The following is an 18,636-nucleotide window of genomic DNA, read 5'->3' as shown; positions in this document are numbered from 1 at the left end:
CGGCCCATCCATTACGGGCCCTGCCTGCTCCCTGCGCCACGAGCCCTGGGCCGAGAATAAATCTCTGCCCGGGCCGCAGGAGAGCCGAGAGGGAGGAAAGGCAAAGCGTGGAAAATGTCTGCTTCCTGGCCCTGGCGACAAAGCTGCAGCAGAGGACGGAGCCGGCGGGAGTCTGGGGAGACGGGAGGGGTCCCCGGGAGGCTGGGCTGCCAGGCAGGGAAGGGGGAGAGGGTGGGGCCCTCAGGGCACACCTCCCCCCAGCCCCGTGTCCCTGCCTGGGCTTGTTTTAACAGCGTCCCCCACCCCCCTGGATCTGGCCCACGGAGGCAGCTGGCTGTGAGGAGGATGGATGCCCCGGTGGACCCAGTGTGGGCTGTCCCAGGCCCCCGCCGGGCAGTGATGGGTGGGTCTGAGGTGCCAACCAACACCTCCACCTCCTGTAAGAATCTGTTCCAGCCACTGAGTGCAAAGGTCCTGGTGTGAACCGCCTGGACCTGAGTCCCCACGCTTCCACTTGTCACCTGTGACCCCTTGCTAAGGGAATATGAGCCGGCCGTGCCTCGGTTTCCCCGTGGGTAAACGGAGATGCTGGGTTGCAGCGAGGCTTACGCCAGGCCCCCTCCCGTGCTCGTCCACGCCGGCCGGCCGTCACCGGGACTCCCCACAGACGCCCCTGGACTCAGGATGGAGCCCTGGTCAGTGGAAAATATCTTAAGTGGGAAATGGGTGTAACGCTGCCCTGCGGAGTACCGCCTGTTTGCCCTCGTGGTCCCCGCCCTGCTCAGTGTTTCGAGGAAAGAAGATACTGAACGCGTATCACTTTTGCATCATTGTAACGTCAAACCACAGCAACAGCAACAAAACAAGTCCAGCCGGTTGTCTTATTGAACCGCAGTTGCTGTCAGTGCTGCGGAGCAGGCTGGGGGGCAGGGCCTTCTCTGCGGGGCGGGCGGGGCCTTTCAGGGCGTCTTTGCGAGGCCCACCTGCTCCCCCTTGTGGCCAGCCCCGTTTCACTCAGCCGGGCTTCGGGCCGCCAGTCAACTAACTGCCAGTCCGTCCGGCCGGCCCTTTCAGAAACAGCCACGGATCCCCGGGACAGTTGCCTGGGAAGAGGCTCGTTATTCCTATTTCAGAGGCGCTGGGGTGGGTGGCTGGGATTTTGGCCATCGGCTGCAGGAGAAACAAAATAACCCAGAGTGATGGATGGGCCCATTGTAAATTTGTACAGTAAATCAGCTTGGCAGGGAGATTCAAAAAACCTGTCAGGCAGCAAACATTTTTTAACAGCCTGTAGCATTTCCTCCATCCTTCGCATTTGTCAGTGTCAGGCTGCAGGACACGGCTGACGGCTGGGCGGGCGGCGTCTCCTGCCTTCCTCCTGCGTGTCCTTCTCCTGTGGTCTGGGCACTTTCACCCCAGGACTGGAGGGGCCTGGACCGGGCGAATCGGTGGCTGAACCGGGTGTTCTGCCCAGGCCGCACGTTCCTACTGACTTCGTACTCAGATTGCAATGCGGTCATTGTCCATTCGGCAAATATTCACCGAGGCCTCTTCCGCAAGGGCACCGTGGCCAGCGCCGGGACGCTGGGGTGAGCGTCCAGTGCAGGGTAGGGGCTGGGCGCCCCATCGAGGAGTTTATTTGGGACGTGGAAGCCACCGAAGGTGAAGGTGACGGGAAGCACACACCGAAAGGGAAGCACATGGGGCTCGTTTGACGTGTTCAGGTTCAGCCGAAAGCTTTCGGAAAAACCCACGCGGGGTGGCCTTACACAGTGCCGAGGCAGCCCATCTGAGTCCCCCTCTGGAGCTGGGAAAACGAGGGTAGCGACTGTACCCGTGTCACCTCCTTCCTTGTGCGTGTCGGGCAGGCAGATCAGCGCCACTGTCACGGCCACAGGTGTTTAGGCCAGGCCAGTCCCCATCCCGATGCAAAGCGGCCAGGGACAAAGGACTTCCCCTGTGTGACTCTCTGCCTCTTCTTCTGTCGGGGGGCGGGGGGATGACCGGTCCCCAGCTCACTCTCGCCGACGGGGTTCGGAGTTAGTTAAGGAGAGGAGGCACCCGAGGTCTGACATGTACAAGGAGCAATAATACATAGTTGCCATTATTAGTTCAAAGCAGGGTCTACCACCTCCCATCCGGCTCCTGTCAGGCCCTGACACGCAGGGGGCTGTTTGCTCGTGGACAGAGTGATGGGTCCTCCTGGTAGCATCCTTGCCTTGCGTGTGGCATCAGGCTCCAGGGCAGGGTGGTGGCCGAGCCCTGGGTGGCCAGAATCTGCCAGAAGCCCCAGCTGCTGCCCAGGTCCTGCTGCCCCTCCCCCGCCCCCCATCATCCCTGACGCGTCCTAATGGACATGGCTGGACCAATTAGGAGCAGTAACAATTAAGATGTGCTGAGGGAATGTGCACATTTGCAAACACTTATTAAAATGCATCAATAATTAAGTGCCTCTCTAATAGCGACACTTCTGACCTCTGGACACGTCTGCTGATGAACCTTGGGTGGCGGCATGCTTTGGGATCCTTGTTGCGCCCCTCCCCTCCAGCAGCGGCAATTTAAAACTCTCCCCTGATTCGAATTCTGAGATCCAAGAGCGTAGGGGCTGGCCCTGCCGCCTGGCCCTGGGGGTGCGGTCCTCAAAGCAGCCGGCGGGCAGGGTGCAGACCCAGGTTCTGCCACGTGCTGCACCCTCTCTGTCCTGCCCTGTGACTCACGCAGAACGCTACCTGCCCGAGAGGATGATGTTAGGGCCGGCGATTATGTGTCAAAGTGCCTGCGGCACCGGAGCTCACATCGCGGCAGCTTCCGGTCGGGCAGCCCCCACCGAGATCGGAGGACAGAAAGGCGGCAGTTAGCTGAGGGATCCCGACGACCAGTGGTTACCGGTGGCCACAAACTCGGCGCCGGGCTGGACCAGGCAGACGGTGGACAGGAGGGTCAGGCTGGGGGCCGGTGGCTGGGAGAGACGCAAAAGCGTGTGTGGATTCTGTCCAAAGGGGGCACCAGGCGGGAGCACCCACGCAGGGTGGCCCGGCTCAGACCTCTTAAGAGAACCGGGAAATCTGAGTGTTTACGTGAAATCTCCCGACTTATAAAATGTGGTAACTCGTTAAATTTTTTTTTTTTTAAATGACTGCCTGTCCAAACAAACACATCTGTGCGCACGGGGCCCCTCTCCCAGACGGGAGCCTCGCCCCCACCTCCTCTCGGCCGCAGAGCTGCGTGGACCGCCGTGTGCCTTGCGGATGGGGTGACGATCTGTAAGCCGTGGGGTGGATGGGGGGGCCGGGCCGGCTAACTGGGAAGGAGGTGACTGATCATCCATTGTCGGTACAGGCTTGCGTCCCATCTGGCACTGATGGGGGGGGCAGAGGGCGGGCTGAGGTGCGCGGTGCCTGCGCCATCTGTCTGCTCCGGCCGTTGTAAAACACACAGGGGGCGAGAGGGCGTGGCGCTGGGGGCAGGGGGCGGGGCCGCGGTCAGAATGGATCCCGCGCCACGGCTCCGACCACCTCGGAGCCCGTTCGCTCCCCCAGCTTCCGGGGAGTTGTCCCTGCACGTAGTCTAGGGCGGGGCTTCGCTTTCATTTTTTGACACAGGTGGGGTTGCGAGTAGGCGGGGCTCACTGGTCTCTCTCTTTCTCCGTGGGACCAGGTCATCACCCCAACAGCCCCTGGGGTCGCTGGGCAGGATCGGACTTGGTTTTAAACATGCTTTTAAAGCAGAGAAATAAATACGCCCGCGGCCTGTAAAAGGTGATCGCGGCGGAATGGGGCTCGGCCCCATAACCGTAAAGTAATAGCCCCATTACGGAGGGGCGATGGTTTTTTAACTGCTCCTCGCGTGCGTGTCGCGAGGTGGAGGGGCTGTGCGGGCGGGTTGGGCCTCTCAGTAAAAGCTTCTGCAGCGGCCATTTAACCTCCATTTACGGAGAAATAAAGCGAAATTGATGCTGATTGGGGCCCGCTTTGGGGGATAGTTCCGTTCCATAAAAGCCCTTCGGCTTGCCATTTGCTGAGCTGCCCTGTCACACCAGCAACCGCCGCTGCTGATAAAGATAAAGCTTTATGGCCGCGGTATTTGCGGCTAACAGCAACCTAATGCAGCATTTTCATTTCCGTGCAATTAATGTTAACGTCTGCTACGGAAATTGTCATTAAAGACCATTTTAAAATCCATTCAATTTGCATATGCAAAGCCCATTTACCATCACGGAAGATACAGCCGGCACTTCATCACGTGCTTTCCCCAGAACGGTAGCCGCTCGGGTTTATGGCAATTTAAGACTTCTATATTGAAAGCTTGATGATAATGGATAGCCCTTCTGAACCCAGCTGACTGAAGCTTTTCCATTGTGTGTGGAAGAACGGAGCCCCAGGACCAGAACACAGCGGGTGTTCGGGCTGCACCGCTGACCCGAGGAGGCAGGCCGTGGAGGGAAGGGCGGGGAGCACTGGCCGGGGAGTCCGCCAGCCTGACTGCAGGTCTGGCTCCTGTCTGGCCACAGCTCGTCCTGTGGCCTCGGGACAGTCTCCCCACCTCTCTGAGCTTCTATTTTCCTGTTTTAAAGAGGTGACCGCCAATGTCTGTACACTTTAATATTTTATACTTTAAAGGATAAACGTTCTAGGTCAAGGAGGGGCAAGGGAGCAGGCCTGGCTGATCCGGGCACCAGAATCTGCTGGCCTCAACGATTGGCTCAGAGGCAGACATGGGACCCAGGGCTGACCAATCCGTGTATTCCACAAAGCCTACTCGCAGTGGTTGGTTGAGGGACAGGCATGGCAGGAAGCTGGCCCGAAGCATCTCAATCTCCAGGCTTTTGTGCTCCCCACACCCTTACCTCCGGGGTCCTGAAGAGAACAGGACAGAACTGATCCCACCTCTTTTGTCACCGGAAGAAGAAGCCTGTCAGAGAATGGAGCCAAAACTGCGAAGCATGGCCAAGACCCAGGAGACACCCATATGCTGATGACACTGCCCGATCGCCTGGATCCAGCTGTGCCTGAAGCTCCACCCTAGGCTTTTCAAGCATGTGAGCCACCAAACTGCCCTTAAAAAAAATAAGCCAAGGCTGTTTGAGTTGAGACTGATGGTGTGCAGCCACACTCTACTTTTATAGGACGCCGTGCATGCCAGGCTTGGGACCTGGGCCACAGGACGGCCTCTGGACCAATCACTGTGGCCAAGGTTTGTGAAGGACACTGATTGGCCAGGCCCCATCACTTGCCCCTCCCTGCTCCCACGTCAGTCACTAATTCAGTCACTGCTGGGCGCCCCTCCCCAGCCTACAGGGGGAGGGGTGGACCTACGGTGTCAGCCACCATACCGTGCCCGGACCCCGAACGTCATATTCGGAGGGATGAAGGGCGGCTCCTTCTTGACGCGCCGCTCGTCCTTGTCACTGACGCGGACAAAGTTGAGCTGACGGTAGAGGAAATTCTCCCGGGCAGTTACCAGGCCGGCTTTCACCGCCCCGCGATTCATGGCGATGTAATTCGGAGCCAGCTCTTGGGAGCGGATGGGCTGCGGCTTGAACGCGTTCCAGTGTCCGATGGCTGAGGACAGGGAGAGACGGGTCACGGTGTGGGGTCGTTCTGGGAAGCACAGCCGCCCCCGCCGTCTGACCAGGAAGATGGGGGGGAGGCGGGGCCGAGGGACCTGTGCCTTCCCGGCAACCTGGAGCCTGCCGTGGGGCAGCCCTGCCTGGCTCCCGGGACAGGGAGGGGTCAGGGCTCCAGAGGTTTCAGAGGGCAGCTGCTTGCAGCTGGGCACACCTGGCCTTGGCCTCTTGTGGGTAACCAGAGGGCTGGTCCTGAGCCCTCTCTGGGCTCACAGCTGAAACGGCGCGGAGCTCAGGCTCTCTCTGGCCTGGGGACAGGGTTCCACACGGGCCGAGTTCCCTCCCATTCCCCCGACACGTTCGACCAGGGCCCTGCTTGGCCCTCCCTGTCTCAGCCCAGGCCAGGCTGTGGTCTCCGCCCTGTGCTGCAGGACAAGCCCCTGGGCTCTTTCCCGGGGCGGGGCCAGCTGCCTCGTGGCCAGCCAAGGTCAAGAGCTCAAGCCCCACCCACATGCTCACCTTCGGGGACCCCTCCATCCAGCCCACGGGTGTAGAGTCCGTAATTAAAGTCGATGCCAGGAAGGCTGCAGCTTCTTTCCCGGGTCTTCCCGAGCTCAGCCTGTCGGGGGAAGCACAGAGAGCAAGGTGAGGGGTGGAACCTCCGGCCGGCCGTTGCTCGGCAGATTCAGCCGCAGGGAGGCCCCGGATGCCCGCCCTGCCCAGGCCCTGCAGGCGACCTTTGGGGCCACTGGGGTGTGGAAGGACATCGCTCTGTGGATTCTCAATCACGTTAAATCCCCTGTTTTACAAACAGGGAAACTGAGACCTAGAGCGGCAGAGCCATCGTCCGGGGCTCTGAGGCGATGGGGCAGGATTTGGGGGGCAGGAGAGCTCACACGGCACCCTGGCTGCTCCGGGAGGCCCCCGGGCTCAGGGCCCTCTCCCGCACGCACGGGGCTGCGTGGCCATCACCTTCTTCACCATCAATGGGCACGGGCTGGGTTCCACATTCCAGGTACGATATTCGGCTTTTCACACGCTCCTCTCACGTAGTCCTCCCCTTCCTCCTCCTCCTCCTATCTCATCGACGTCCCATCCCCCGGCTCCCAGGGACCCGCGCGCACACCGGAAAGGGATCAGGGACCCTCTGCGAACCCCTCCCCGGGGCTGGCCATCTGGGCCTGTGCCCTCCAGCCCCGCCCCTCCTGGCAGCTCCACCTCCCAGACTCCCCCACGCGGCCCTCTCCCTGAAGGGTCCGCAGGCAGCCCAGCCTCCTGGAAGGCCCTTAGCCCCTGGCCCTCCTTCCCCACTGGACCTCATTCTTCAAGCTCTCTGACCCCCTGAGTTCACAGCAGCTGCTCCCCCACCTGGCTCTGGTGATGTTTACCGCCTGGTGACGCTCACTTGGGACCTAGAACCGAAGTGACCTGGGTGTCCGTGAACGCACAGGCCAGCCTGCCTGGAGGGTGCATTCCTACATAGCCCAGCCCATGACTTCTACTGTCTTCCTTTTGCTCATGGTACGCAGCAGGTGCTCCATAAACGCCTGGGGTGAAAACCTCTTCCTCTGGGAAGCCCTCTCAGGTTGCCCCCAGTCCAAACAAGCTTCCTTGCATGTGACATCATAGGGCCCTGAACGCCCCCCTGGGGCGCTTTCAGAATGACACAGTAGTACCTGCTACAGCCTGGTTGGGTCTTGACGCCCTGGTACTCGTGGAAGAAGCTGGTCACAAAGGACCACCTGTCGTATGATTTCATTGCCATGAGACGTCTCAGGCAGGCAAGTCCGTAGGGGCAGAGGGTGGATCAGTGGTTGCCTGTGGCTGGGAGGGGCGGGGAATGGGGCGACTGGGACGGGGTGGCTAAGGGGAGTGGGGCTCCTCTCGGGGGTGATGGAAATGTCCTAGAATTGCCTGTGGTGCTGGTGGCACAGATGTGTGACCACCCCAAAGTCCACTGGGCTGTGCACTTCACGGGAGCGCCTGGGCTGGCGTCTGAATCACGTCACGGCGGAGCCACTGAAATCACAGAGCAGCGCAGTCCAGCCAGTGACCGTGTGACGACCCGCTAGAGACCTGTCTGCCCCGGACACTGGGCTCAGTCTCCACTCACTTATTTTAAGGTTCGTTGAAAATGTTCTTACAAACAGAGTTTCTCTTTCCGAGCAGTTTTAGGCTCACAGCAGAACGGAGCAGAAGAGATGGAGGGTCCCCCTCGGCCCGCCGTGGGTCCTTATTTTCTCCCTCTCCTCGCCCAGGGCCTGGCGGAGAACAGACGCTGGTCAACGGTGGGGGCGGTGGTGAATGGATCAGCGCAATGCCCGCTCGGAGGCTCCGCCCATTCCTTCCTCCACAGAGCCCGGTCGGTCGGTCTTCTCCCGCCTCCTTCCCTCCTCGGACCCCAGGCCCGACCTCCCTCGGGAGCCCCGGAGTCCCGCGTTCCAGGCGGGCGCCCGCAGCCTCGCCGGGCGCTCTGTTCCACCGCCTTCCTTCGGCGCGCTCGGAGCCGCAGACAAAGCTCTGGCTTCTCCTCTGCTTATGAAAATGATCTGGCCTCTCGGATGACTGCTGGGGAAGTTAATTAAAATGTGACTTCTCTGGGAGAGCCCCCCCAGGGCAGGTGCAGGTGGGCACACTTCCAGCTGGCAGAGGCATGACAGGCAGACTGAGGAGCTGGCTGCCTCTCTGGGCGGGCAGAGGGGAGGGGACGGGGCGGGCGCCTCGCCCGCCCTCTGCGCGCCTGGGAGCCGACAGCCGCCGGCGCACATGGAGCCTTAGGCCGCAAAGATCATCCCGGGGCGGGCGGGGGGGAGTTCCCTCCTTTTCCCACTCCCCTCATCTTCATATTCTACCTATTCTGCGCACCACGCCCTGTCCCCAGGGTTTGAAGCTGGACGGAGACGACGCAGAGCCCCTGCCCTTGTGAGTTCACCTTCCTGCAAGGAGGACGCCTGAACAGGACGCCACCAGCTCTAAAAACCTGTGCGTCCACAGACTGAAGCGAGATATTTGCAGTACATGTACCGGACAGGAGGCTCTCACCCATCATATAGAAAGAGCTGCTATAAATCAACAAGAAAGGGGCAGATTATCCTACAGAAAAATGAGCAAAAGACTTGAATGGGCGCATCATTAGAAGGATGTCCCAGTAGCCAAGACCTGTGCGTTAAAGCGTGCAGCCTCCGGGAAACACGGAGTAAGAACTCAGCGTTCCTCGTGCAGGCGTGGAGCCACGGGAAGACTCATGCACTGGGGCGGGGGCAGGGGGGGGTGGGTCTGAGCCGGTGTGGCCACTCTGGGAAATGGTCGAGCAGCATCGACTAAAGCTGGACGCAGGCCGACCTGATGGCACCCCCCCTTGGACCGCCACCGAAACGAGGGCCGTGTCTTCCCAAAGGCGTGTCTGAGAACGCTCGTAGCACCCCAGGGTGGGATGGCCATGTGCTGGAAACAACCCGAAAGGCCTTCCAGAAGCCCTCGGAGAAAACCCGGCGGACAGAGGGTCTGCAGTCCTCTGGGCACCTCGGGGGAGCTGCCGGCCCTGAACTAGATAGAGGCAAGCTGGTTGCGGCAGGCGTCTGAGATCGGTGGCCACTAAAACGCCAGGGACTCGAGGCCTGATGGTGCGGGTCGCCTGCCTCTCCGTGGCAGCCCCACCCTGGTCTCCACGAAACTGACCAGATGTGGTCACAAGGCCCAGCTTTGATCGGCCGCCCACGTTCCCAAGCAGCCTGCCCACCCGCCCAGAACAGGGTGGGGGGCCTCATCAGAACAGAAGGGGCCTCAGCCCTCAGGCTGGGACACGCAGAGGTCCCGGGGCAGCTGGCACGGGTGGGCTGTTGGGTCACACGAGGCCTGGAGACTCCTCCCTGCAAGGGACCCCCTAGAACGCCCCCCTTTACTGCAGAAGCGAAGAAACGAGGAGCACTGCTCCTCGTGACACTTCACGTCTACCGAGCATCTCTTCCTGGGACTTCGGCTAGCAAGTCCCCTAACTGAGCGCGCCCACTAGGCCCTGAGACCTCTCTGTGCTTCTCCTTGAACTCTGCCAACCCCTGCGGGAGGCAGGCGTCCCGTTTTCCAGCTGGGACGTCTGAACCTTGAAGAGGTTCACACTGGCCAAGTGCCACCTGGGGAGTCGGGGGAAGAGCTGGGGTTCAGGGCAGCTCTTGGACATCGCCGCCCTGTGCTGACCCCGCAGCACCCCTCAACAGCTCTCCAGGAGGAGCCACGTTGTCACCGCCGTACAGAGGGGGAAATGAGGCTCAGAAACGGAACAGGCGGGTGAACCCCTTTGAGCCCTCGAATACAAGCCCTCCTTGCGTGCCTCGTATTTATGGCTGGATTCTAAGACACTGGATGCAAAATCCTCAAGGTCTTTTGAGAGGCACACACCTTAGCATGGTGGGGATGGTGAAATGTCGAAGCTGCTCAGAGGGGACCCACTGGCCGAGCCCCTGGTCACGGAGGTGTTAGAAGCAGGAGGTGGATGTGGAGGGGAGCCCCAGCTTCGGGTCCGACCTGCCCGCCCTCCCCCGCAGCCTTCCAACTGTGCCTTTTTTTCTGAGCCTGCCTGTCACACAGGGCTTGGCGGGAACACAGCTCTGGGTGGCAGCTGTCCTCATCGGCAGACAGCTTCATTAAACCTCATTAAGACGTCATCCCTCTCTGCCTTATTTCCCATCTCTCAGCTCTAATTAAAACCATCTCCATCCCCGGTCCCAGAGGTCCTGGGATTCTCCAGGCTCCTTCTGCACGGAGCTCCTCCCTCCCCGCCGGGATGCGAAGGACCAGGCCCCGGAAACCGCGCTGAGAACCCTGGGAGCAGCCCGTCACCACCCCGGGGACCCCCGGCGCTTTCCAGAGGCAAGCACAGGTGGTGGTGCTTCTGCGGGCTGCGCTGAGGTCAGCGGAGGCCCAGAAAGCAAGGCCCCTGGCCCTGGAAACTCGCCAAGGTCCGTTGTCCTGAGACAGCTTCAAAGCAAGTGACCCGGCCTGGCAGCGCAAAGCTAGTCACTTTCTACTCCACAGACTGTAAAAAGTTGGAACCAGACCCCGCTTGCCACCGCAGAGGCGGGCCTGGGTGAAACCCGTGGGCGGCCTGAACGGGATCTCCCGCTGGACAAACAGGCCGCTGGGCGTCTCCACGCGGTGGGCTTTCTGTCCAGGAGACGCGGCGCCTGCGCTGTAGGCCCGCCTTCCCGGCCGGGACACTCCCACCGCCCGGCAGCCACCTCGATGGTTCGCGGCGCTAGGACCGCCCCCCCAGCCCAGCATCTCCGGCAAATGAACGTTTTGTTCAGCAGTTGAAAAGCCTCCGCTCACTTTCCCGCATCCCGTTAAAGCGCAGTTACGTGAAACCCCACAGTTTCGGCCCGGTAGTTATTAAATAAATATCTGGGCGCGGCGACACCGCGCGTGCGTCGGCGCGCACACAGCGCCGCGCGCACGCAGGGGCAGTTCATTACTGGGAAGTGACTTCAGATCCTCCTACGAGGGGCGCAATATAAATGCAAATTGTGATGATCATGATTAGCATGCAGCGCATTTATTTATTTCCGTGATGAGAGCCTCAGATAAACAACCACGTGGGAGGAGGCGGGGGAGGCATCCAAGGGCTCGGGGCCGCGTCCCGGAAGCCGGGTTCTGCGAACCGCGGGGCTCGTGTGAGCGGCAGCTGAGCGCCCGCGGTGATGCCCATGGCGCACGCGAGACCACCACCTACACCCACCTGTGATCAAAGGCATCTAAAATAATGTCAAGTGAAAAAAAAAAAGCACAGCAGGATTTCAATTTTACGTAGACTATTGTTACGACCAGGTGAAAAAAATTCATAGAAAAAATCCTGGGAGGAGACGCGGGAGCTCTCCGAGCGTGGGGGCCTGTGGTTAGAGGTGGGGGCCTGGCGGCAGGGGGTAGGATTTTAATCTTACAATTAAAACAGTCCACAGGCAGACTCCCAGCGTAAGCTTCTGAGGTGTATCTACATACCCGCCAGGGGTCAGAGCTCAAGGTCTTCCTCTACCTCATTGTAACCCCGCTGCGCATTTACCGTGGGGCCGAGGCTGCTGCCGCTGGGTGCCCTGGGTGGCGAGAGGTAGGGAGGGGGAGGCCCCAGCATGTGAGTGTCCCATTGGACTGAGTCCCAGCTCTGCCCCTTGCCCCTCAGCCTTGGGCAAGTCACTCAATTTGTCCCTGTTTCTGGCCCTGTGCGACACCCGCAGGCCACAGAGAGCCCTGGGCGGCGTCTGGCCTGGTGCTGCTCCGTGAACAGGGGTCTTCTTGCTCCCGCTGTTGTCACGGTCGGCGAGACTAGAGCCTCCAGGCCGTGGGGACAGCATGCTCGGTGCCCCTCTGCGCCCGCCCGGCTGCCGCCCTCGGCCCCCGCCCGTCCTCCTGAGCAGCCCTGGCGCCCTGGGTGCCGCCTGGCCCGTGGTCGTCGCTGATGTATGGCCCCTGCCGTGGGAGGCGGTCACTGTGACAGGGCCCTGGCGCTCCCTCCCCTCCCCCTCGACAGCTTGAAGCCAGGTCCTTCATTTGCATTTACATGATCTCGCTGTGCAGCTTATGAGATCGAGAGATTTATTTGCTACTTAGCTTGATGTTTGATTACACTCCGAGAAGGCAGCGAGCAGCGGCAGAGCGTGCGGATGCGTCGCCGGGAGCCCGCGGCCTCTGGGGGCCGGTAACTCAACAGCAGGTTTAGGTGGATGGGGGGGGGGGGACGCGCAGTGTTTGCAAAAAGGCAAGCGCGAGGGGTTGGCAGGAATGATCACCGCGGTTTGGATTTAAAAACAAAAATAAAGATGAAAGCACTGAAGACCAGCGAGGTGCCATCTGCTGCTGTGACCTGACCTGTCCGTCACTCTGAGGAGGAAACGCATTGTCCAGGGGGGACGACCTCCCAGACACTTCTTGGCAAAATCGGAAGCCCCTGAAAGAGGTGGCGCCTCGGATACAGGGAGGCAATGAGGGTCGACTCCCGATTTCCCATGTGGCTCTTGAATCTGAACATCTGGGTGGACCCCGGCTCTCCAGTTCCACCTGCGTGGCCTTGACCTACTTACTCGACCTGTGTGCACCCCCAGTGCCTCACTGATAAAATGCGGACAACAACCATCCCTTCGGTTCAAGGCCGAGACGAGTGAAGGAGGCGGTCTCAGTTCCACTCAGGACACGGGTGGGTGGGTGGGTGCGCAGGAAGTAAACGAGTGACTCTTTCCTGATGTGGGGGCGGTAACTCGAACCCCCCTGACAGACAGGAACCACTGGGTATAGGATTGTGCAGCCCAGGTCCCCTGTGCCTGGCCGGTCAGCCCCAGTGCGGGTCAGCCCCAGCCCTGGCGGTGCTCCGGGGGCTCGCACGCAGCTGGGCGTGCTCAGCAGGCATGCGCCTTCCCCTAGTCTCATCCGCGTGTAGTTAGGAGCTGAGCCCGCACCCCGTCACATCCCAGAGCCAAACAGAAATCACCGGGCGGGGCTTGAACGTTTAGCGCTTAACAACACGGGCTTGGGGCTATGCGTCGGACCTACGGCTTCCCAACTGTGTGTGACCTTGAGCAAGTTGCCTAACCCGTGAGCCTCAGCTCCCTTTCCTCTAAAACAGGCACCTCAGGAGGGCCCAGCTCACAGGGCTGGTGGGGCATCTCACGATGCAGAGGGGGTTCTGAGCAGCGGGCCCGGAAGGTTCTGGATAAAAAGTAGTCTTACGAACCGGTGGTCCTCGTGAGCCACCCGCTGGTTTGAATTGTCAGCCACGTTGTCTCCAGTGGCGTGAGCAGAAAACTGGCTATAAAATTAATATATCCACCTGATGGTTCTTAAAAAGTTAAACCTAGGATCCCCGGGTGACCCAGCAAGCCCACTCCTAGGTGTAGACCTGAAGGAACCGAGAACAGGCATACGAGTGTGTGTGTGTGTGTCTGTTCTCAGTGTGAGTCACAAGAGCTGAAAGATGGAGGCCACCTGAATGCCCGTCAGCTGATGGGCGGAGAAAAACGTGGTCCGCCTGTGCCCCGGGGGGAATATTACTCAGCCATGAAAAGGAACGCAGTACTGACGCCTGCTGCCGATTGCACGAACCCGGGAAACACGTGCCAAGGGGAAGAAGCCGGACGCAGAGGGCCCTGTATGGTGGGGTCCCGGGGGCAGGAGATGTCCAGAGTGGGCAGATCCGTAGAGATGGTGGATAGGTGACTGCCCAGGAATGGGGGAGGGGGACGGAGTGACTGCTTAACAGCGTGGGCCTTCCTTTTGGGGGTGACAAGCTGTCTTGGAACTAGTCAGAGACGGCGACGGCGCCACATTGTGAAGGCGCTCAATGCCACTGAACGTCACGCTTAAAACGGTTGACGGGTAGTTTCACAGGAATTTCGCCTCAGTAAAAAGAAAAATTCGTGTGTCCTTAGAAGAATGTGCCATCCCTCCCATCAGAGCAACTTAGGAATCTCTCCTCTCTCTCTCTCTGGTGTGGGAAAGGGAAAAAGTGTGAGTGAAGTTTCACCGGGGGACCGCATGGTGGGACGACATTGCTCCGCTTGAAGGAAGGGAGATAGTGCGGAGGGGGGTGGGGGCTCCAGGCTGGGACCGCAGTAGCGGAGGTCCTGTCCCCGCCGAACCTCGCTGGTGTAACGGTCTGGATGGGGGCAGCCGGTGCAGGCGTGCTTGCCAGAGGCCTCTCAGGTCTTCCTGAGACATTTGTTTCCAGGGAGGCCCGAGGCCCAGCGAGACCTGGCGGGTCCCGCTCCATGTCATGCCCCCTTTGGCTCCTGGGGCCCTACTTTCGGAAGGCTGCTGTGGGGAGGGCAGAGGAGGGTGGACCGGGAGCCCTGAGACCCAGGTAGGGTGCCCACCCGCCTGCCTGTGCTGGGGACACTGGAGATTCAGTGGCCTTCCCTCTGAGCTCAGGGCAGTTCAGGGGGTAATGAGGAGAGGCTCTGGGAGTGGGGGTCCCCCCTCTTGACCCAGCCCAGCGAGTTTACGGTACTTGGGGGTTTCCACGGCAGGTTTCATTTGAGGAGCAGGTTCTATGACTTTAAGAAAAAAAAGAGCCCTGGCTGGCGTAGCTCAGTGGATTGAGCGCGGACTGGGAACCAAAGTGTCCCAGGTTCGATTCCCAGCCAGGGTACATTCCTGGGTTGCAGGCCATAACCCCCAGCAACCGCACATTGATGTTTCTCTCTCTCTCTGTCTATCTCCCTCCCTTCCCCTCTAAAAATAAACAAATAAAATCTTAAAAAAAATAATTGTTGTTTATAAAAAAAAAAAAAGAAAAGAAAAAAAAGAGAATCACTCAACTAGGTCACCTCAGGGGTCCTTCCCAGCATCGCCCCCCGCCCCCACCGTGTAGACAGATGGGTTTGAATCCAGACTCTGACCCTCCTGCACTGCGTGACCTCTTTGAGTCTCCGCTGCTCCCTGTTGGTGAAGCAGGGCTACCCGCCCCCACACCCCCACCTCAGGGTGCAAAGGCAGGTTCAGACGAGACCGAGGTGAGGCGCCCCGGGGTGGCCGGCGTGCTGTGCACCGGAGGGGACGGGCTCTTCCTCCCTCCTTCCTCTCCTGGGGGCCACTCGCTTCAGAAAAGGAAGGAACACCTTGGAGCCCACTTTGATGTGGCGTCCGGCAGGAAAGGAGGACGTTTCTGGACCGCCAGGAAGTAACGAGCAGAAGAGGAGGTCCCCTGAGCCCCAAGGTGGGGCTGGCCAGACCAGACGTAACCGGCACGTTCACTCGGTCCTTCGGTCTGTCCAGCTGCCAGGGTGCCAAAGCCAGTGGACCACCGAGAGAGCAGATGGAAGAAAGGGGCTCTCTCCCAAAAAGAGAAATGAAAACGGAAAGAAAGAAAAGGAGGGGAAAAAAAAAAGAACGAAAAAGAAAAAGCACAGAATGATCTGTGTACTTTTCAAAACTTAAAGCAGAAATCAAAGGCAAACTGAACTGTTTTAAGTTCTGACAGCTGCAGGGATCACTCTGTTTGGTTACTCTGCTTGTGTTCCCGTCGTCTTTATAGAGTCATTGAAAACCGGATCATGTAAGAGGGAAGGAAAACGCTCCGTGTTCTCCCCCCACCCCCGGTAAACCCTTGTTCCTTCCCCGCAACAGATGAAAACGCCAGCTGCAGCGACTCCTGTTTTGATGTATATTTCATAGCCTCTCATTGATTGTAAGTTTTATTTCCATGTCAATAAAAAAAACTGGTATTGTAATAAATGAGAAGGAGTTTAACACAAAATGGCAGCTGACCCGTTGGCGCGGCGGCAGCGAGAGCCGGGAAGGGGCTGGGCGGTGGAGCCTGTTAATAAGGACGCGTATTGATTCCGGCGCGGAGCCGGCGGGCGGCGGGCGGGCGGCCCCCTCGGCCGCCTGTGGGGCCGTTTTCCGATTGGTTCTGTGCTGCCGCTTCGTGGGGAAGGTGACGTGAGGACCTAAGAAAGGTACTCTCTCTCTCTCTCTCTCTCTCTTTTTTTTTGGCAGAGTCGCAGCTGCTTTCGGCGCGCAGGGCCCTGCGTTTGGTGCCTGGGAGCCGAAGGCACAGGTAATAGTCTAGTTGCGGAGGCAGCAGTGCAGGGCGTGAGTTCGAGGATCGGGACCGATTGAGGAAACACGTGACCTCGAGAGGCATTCCCACACAAGCTTTACTGGTGGCGCTTGGACAGCGGGCAGGAGAGGGAAGCCCCTCCCAGCATGAGAGTGTCCGGGGGGCTAATGGGCGAGGGGCCAGCGTCCAGAAGGGAGGCGGGCAGGGAGCTGCGGCCGGGAGGGGGATGGGAGGGGGCTTAGGTGTCCCGATGGTGTTGCTCTGCACCGGGCACGGAGCGTGTGCCTCTGAGGGTCTGTGGCTTGGGGTCTCAGGACCCCGAGACTCTGCGCAGCAACGCCAGCAGACACTGGCGTGGTTTTGAGCGTGTGCAAAGCAGGCAGGCCCTACGTGGCTGAAAACCTGCTTCTATGGGCCATTTCTGAAGCAACTGGAACGTGTAAAGATCTGAGTGTGGTCTGGTGGGCTTTTGAGCCGGCACGGCTCCGCCCGCTGTGGGGAAAGGAACTAGCCAGGAGCGTGGTGCTGAGCCTCCGTTTTCGGCCCAGTTACGGAGGGAGGGGCCCTGGCGGTGCAGGCTCCGGCCTCATCTCCACCCTCTCTTCCCACTTCTAACCATCGGCTTCTTCCAGCTCAGCTTCTTGCACTGCCCATGGAAGGCCTGCCCCTCCCCCGCCTGCTCCTGGGCTCCCCCGCAACTCCTCGAGAAGTGTCACCTCCTTGGGACGGCCCCTTGAGTCTGCAGCCCCGGTTAGAAACCCCCGCAACCTGGTCTCCTACGTGTTTCCCTCCCTGGGCCCATCTCACAGCAGCTGGTGGGTCACTTGGGGGGTGCTTTTGGCCACACATGCCACAGCTGTCTGTCAGTTGCATGGGCGCAGGGGCAGGTCCGTCCCATTCACCACGGCATCCCAGTGCCTGCCACACAGTAGGTCTTCAGCACACGTTTCTGGAATGCCGCGTGACCGAGCGCCAGTGAGAGGGGCAGGCGCCTGGTGCTCTGAGAGCTCACGGAAGCATCGCCTCCCAGGCCGGGGCCGCCCGGGCAGGTCTTCTAGAACAGGGCGTGGTGGAGTCTACCCCCAGAGTCTCTAGGGAGTTGAGCCGGGAGGCACCAAGTGGAAAAGCCTTGCCCTGCCCCACTGTGGGCCTCGGGCGGGCAGGAACCAGGAGGGGCAGAGACAGGCTTGAGGGGAGGGCCCATGCATGAGGGCCCCCTGGAGGGGGCTCCCTCCCCTGCTCTGGCCTCCGCGCTGCATCCGTAGAAGGAGGAGCAGAGCTGGCTGGTCCAGAGTGCCCTCTGGCCCTGCCTCTCTCTTTCTGGAGCACGCCTATACCCCTGGATCTGCGCCACCCAGTTCTCCCGCCGTGCAGGAGGGCGGTGCGCGAGGCAGGGAAGCAGGAGGGCCAGCTGGCCCCGGGCTCCACCGCCAGCTCTCCCACGTGTTAGCACCGCCCAGGCCACGGGTCTGGTGCGAGGAGGGGCCTTTAGTGCCCCTCCCATAGCAGGCCACGCCACATAGGGTGGGTGGTGATCATTATTAGAGTTGGTGCTACCTGTCCCGTCTCCGCCAGCAGCACCTGGGCCCGGTGACCAGCCTGTGCCCACCTGCCCACACGCACCCCACCAGAAGCGCCAGCGCACAGCCAGCTGGGCCGGGCTGCCACGGAACCCCAGCCCTGGCCTCTCAGCACAACCCGCTGGCCCCTCAGTGGACCGCCCTGGGCGTGTGGGAAGTCCTCCAGGGGCGGAGCGACGCCAGTCACGACGAACGGGCAGCGTGTGAGGAGCGGGATGACGATGGACGGCCGTGGGGCGGCTGGTCCAGTCCCGTCCTCCATGCCCTCCCCAGGGCCCCACCCGCCTGCCTGCTCTGGACCTAGACCTGAGCCCTGGACACGCCCAGACCCCACGCACGGCCTGGCGGAGGGAAGGAACCAGGAAAGAGGAGGCCTCGCGTCCCCAAAGACGTTCGGTGCCCGAGACCCTGAGCAACAGTAACCGAGGACGCGGCTGCTCTATTAATGACTTAATGGGTGGCTTCTCCGGCGGAACAGGGCCGCGTGGCTCAGGCAGAGATTTCAAACACATAATATAATTGCTACATGTGAAATCTGTTTGTACTTAGCTTTTAGCCTCGGAAATTACCAACCTCTGTGCTCTCCTACAATTAATCATTACAGACTTAAGAGTGAGAATACTCATTACTGTAAAAGACTCCGGTGACGGTCTTGATCCAACGTATAAAACAGACAGATTGGGTGCAACGGAATAATTCTCCTCGTCCCTGCACAAAAATCAGGAATGCCAGTCATACTCCGGGGCCGGCGCGCGCGCTTACAAACTGGTATAGACCGGCCTGTAATTACCAAAATAGAAAAAGAACAGCATTTTGTAATGAGTGACAAGCTACTGAGCGGAAATCTAATTTGGTCTAATTAAGCAGCCTTTTGTGAGGATTTGTCTTCAGATGAAAAGAGGGAGCTGAGGAGATCTAAATGCAAATGAACCCCGTCAGGCGGGTTCTAA

The 18,636-nt window shown here is 60.1% G+C and overlaps 1 protein-coding gene across 1 annotated transcript in view; it reads right to left on the bottom strand.

Annotated features, from left to right (window-relative positions):
* Nucleotides 1-18,636, bottom strand: part of CFAP77 (cilia and flagella associated protein 77) — a 98,404-nt gene that overhangs the window by 36,114 nt on the left and 43,654 nt on the right. The window contains exons 2-3 of the mRNA XM_045846298.1: nucleotides 6,086-6,185; nucleotides 5,333-5,561 (exon numbers count right to left, since the gene is read on the bottom strand). Of these exons, the coding sequence (XP_045702254.1) occupies nucleotides 5,333-5,561; nucleotides 6,086-6,185 (329 nt within the window). The remainder of the gene's footprint in view (nucleotides 1-5,332; nucleotides 5,562-6,085; nucleotides 6,186-18,636) is intronic.

The sequence above is a fragment of the Phyllostomus hastatus genome, unplaced genomic scaffold (genome assembly GCF_019186645.2).
Source record: "Phyllostomus hastatus isolate PE091 unplaced genomic scaffold, TTU_PhHast_1.1 phas_contig_495, whole genome shotgun sequence".
NCBI classification, from domain to species: domain Eukaryota; kingdom Metazoa; phylum Chordata; class Mammalia; order Chiroptera; family Phyllostomidae; genus Phyllostomus; species Phyllostomus hastatus.
This window is presented reverse-complemented; position numbering and strand designations above follow the sequence as displayed.